Here is a 3196-nt window from a genome sequence, read left to right as displayed (position 1 = left end):
ATGCAAATGAGACCAGGTACTCATCTCCTTCGTGACAGTTAGTCCTTAAGAAAAAAATATCTCTGGCGAGTCTTCCCCGAAGACTTGCTGTAAAGTAAGGAGGAAAGAAAAATGGAGGGGAACTCTAAGCATTCTGTCACACATGGCTTCAGAAATTCTAGGACCTTAGCTACCAGAGGCTAGCAAGTAGAAGATGAGGGCTTGGACAAGAAGTATCACAAAGATGGGAATGATACAATTAAGGAAATGGCTACGGTTGCAGGAAACAAAAGACAGAGTCAATCCGAGGGCTTTACTAAGGGAGACAGTTATGCATATGGTTTTGTGTATGCATGTATGTGGAATTAAAAGGTCATTCCTCAGGATGACCATCCACCTTGTTTTTGGAGACAGGGTCTTCTTCCATTGGCCAGGAGCTTGTTGACCAGGCCAGGCTGGCTAGCCAGTGAGCCCCAGGGTTTGCCTGTTTCTGCCTTCTCAGCACTGGGATTACAAATTTGTGCCAACACTCTTGGCTACTTTGTGGATGTTTCGACTCAAATACTGGTCCTTATGCGTGTGTGGCATTTTGCTAAGTTTTTTCCTCAGTCCTGCCATATATTTTCAAGTCTTTTTAAAAAATGACTATAATGATTTTGTAATATTTAAAGAAATTTTAAAACTAAAAGCAGTCACTATTCATATTTTATGATGGAATAAACTGGCAGTAACTAGACTTGTACTGAGTCACTTGTTGCTAATGGCTACTGGAGTGACAAATATAACACCACAGAGCTTTTATTATATTTCATTAGTTTTTCAACACAGGGTTTCTCTGTGTAGCCATGGCTGTCCTGGAACTTGCTCTGTAGACCAGGCTGTCCTGGACTCTGCCTCCTGAGTGCTGGGATTAAAGATGTGAAGTGCTTCCACTCAGCTCTCCTCAGTTTCTTTGTAATAGTAAGTCTTGTAAAGCAACTGTCATCTTTTTATTGGTGTGTTTTGAGACAGGGTTTTCCTACCAGCCCTAGCCAACCTGGAACTTTCTATGTAGATGAGGTTGGGCTGGAATTCACATAGATCCCTTTGCCTCTGCCTTCCAAGTGCTGGGGTTAAAGGTGGATCAGGATGGCCAGCTTTCTTTGTTACCTTTTTATCTATACAAGTATATTTATACTTACCTATATAAGTGTATTTACACTTAGTATAAGCTCTAATTTAATTAATTTCTGTTTGCCTAAAAAACATGCTGATTTGAGGACTTGAGAGAGAGAGAAAGAGAGAGGTTATGAAGCTTGGCTATACACTGAAGTCTGCAGAAGAAATATTTATGGTGCTTGTAGCAAAAAGAATACTCCAAGCCTTGATGGCTTTTAGACATGTTGGGTGTGGTCAGAACTGCAAGCCAATAGAGCATCACGACACTACTGAAAGTAGAAGAGCAGCTGGAAGAGTACGGATGGTCTGTCCCTCACCTGGTGCTCTCGGTGGGACTGGTGGGGCTGTCCATGCAGCACTGTGGCAACGGCCCGCTGAAATCTGGCGGATGTTTTTCCCTTGCAGAACTGTTACCAGGGTTGGTTCTCGAACGTGGTTGGTGTGGCCTAGGCCAAGCTAAGAATAAAAAAGCAAATGCACAGAGATTGAAGAAGCAGAAGGCAAGCCAATGAAACCTATTAACATCTGAGTCATGCACCAACATCAATAATGAATAAATTCTGATTTCTCTATTACAGTAGTCCTTGTAAGTTTAGACTGTCCCCTAAAAGCAAGGGACCAGTCATCTTACAGATTAGTCTTAACAACTGGTCACATTCTTGAGTTCTTGGAAGAGGTATCTTGGAAAGGGTAGGAGTTCTTGTTAAGTGAAAGAAGAAGGCTCTCCAGAACTCTTACTTAAAACACACTGGTTTCTGGGTAACAATACACAGATATAAAATATACTGATGGCTCCAACTCTCTGTTCTTAGCAGCAACAGCAGCAGCAGCAGCAGCAGCAGCAGCAGCAGCAGCAGCAAAGTGTTCAACATCAAGGAAGATCTTGTCAAAACCTAACCAGGGAATTCCCCAAAGCCTCTTCACCATTAATTCTCCTTTCATCAAGATTACTGCAACCACAACTTCCTGACCTGCTAATGCAGTTATGAGGAGAATGTGAATGCTCACTAAACTCCTTTGTATAAGAGACCTTGAACATCAGGGTCCCTGATCTGAGATTGGGGAGGAAGTGAGGATGGCTCTCCTTGTGGGCTGAAACCACTGTAGAAGCATCAGTCTCAGGCATCTCCTACTAAAGTCTTCCTCTTCCATATACAGATAGACAGAAGGACTAAGGACACAGACCTGAAGTCTTTTCATTCTCTTCATTTTCATTCCTGCCCTTACTCCTGTGATTACAGGGGATGACACGATTTCTTGCACAAGCAAAGGATTCTCTGAACACTAATATTTTAAAATACAAAGACATTCTTACAAATAAACAACATTGTCAGATTTCTAGAGTATGCAAGAGCAGCAAATATGCCATTTACCTGCCCTTCTGAATTGCTACCCCAGGCATAAACATCTCCAGTTGATGCCAAAGCAAGTGTGTGTTCAGCTCCAACTGCCACATCTTCAATAACCACTCCAGCCAGGACAGGGATTTGTTGGGGTCGATTATGATTACGAGCACGTCCCTCAGGCAAGCCTATCAATCGGTCTGGAAGAATAGCAAGAGGAAGTGTTATAGATGGCACCCTGAAGTTTGTGTTCTGTAAGAAACCATTAAGTTCTTGTCTTAGAATGACAATCATGCAGGACCCTGATATAGCTCTCTCTTGTGATGCTATGCCAGTGCCTGGCAAATAAGAAGTGAGTGCTCACAGTCATCGATTGGATGGAACACAGGGCCCCCAATGGAGGAGCTAGAGAAAATACCCAAGGAGCAAAAGGGGTCTGCAACCCTATAGGAGGAACAACAATATGACCTAACCAGTACCCCCCAGAGATGTCTCTAGTTGCATATGTAGCAGAGGATGGCCTAGTCGGCCATCAATAGGAGGAGAGGCCCTTGGTCTTTGGAAGATTATATGCCACAGTACAGGGGAACGCCAGGACCAGTAAGCAGGAGTGGGTAGGTTGGGGAGCAGGGTGGTGGGAGGGTATAGGGGGCTTTGGGGATAGCACTTGAAATGTAAATGTAGAAAATATCTGTACTGGCTAGTTTTGTGTCAAC

The 3196-nt window shown here is 43.4% G+C and overlaps 1 protein-coding gene across 1 annotated transcript in view; it reads right to left on the bottom strand.

The window, feature by feature from the left end:
- Positions 1 to 3196, bottom strand: part of Herc1 (HECT and RLD domain containing E3 ubiquitin protein ligase family member 1) — a 160319-nt gene that overhangs the window by 12621 nt on the left and 144502 nt on the right. Inside the window, 2 exon segments of the mRNA XM_029543584.1 lie at positions 1455 to 1593; positions 2511 to 2680. Of these exon segments, the coding sequence (XP_029399444.1) occupies positions 1455 to 1593; positions 2511 to 2680 (309 nt within the window).

Source organism: Mus pahari, chromosome 10 (assembly GCF_900095145.1).
Source record: "Mus pahari chromosome 10, PAHARI_EIJ_v1.1, whole genome shotgun sequence".
NCBI classification, from domain to species: domain Eukaryota; kingdom Metazoa; phylum Chordata; class Mammalia; order Rodentia; family Muridae; genus Mus; species Mus pahari.
Note: the sequence above shows the minus strand (reverse complement) of the source record. Positions and strands in the feature narration are given on the sequence as shown.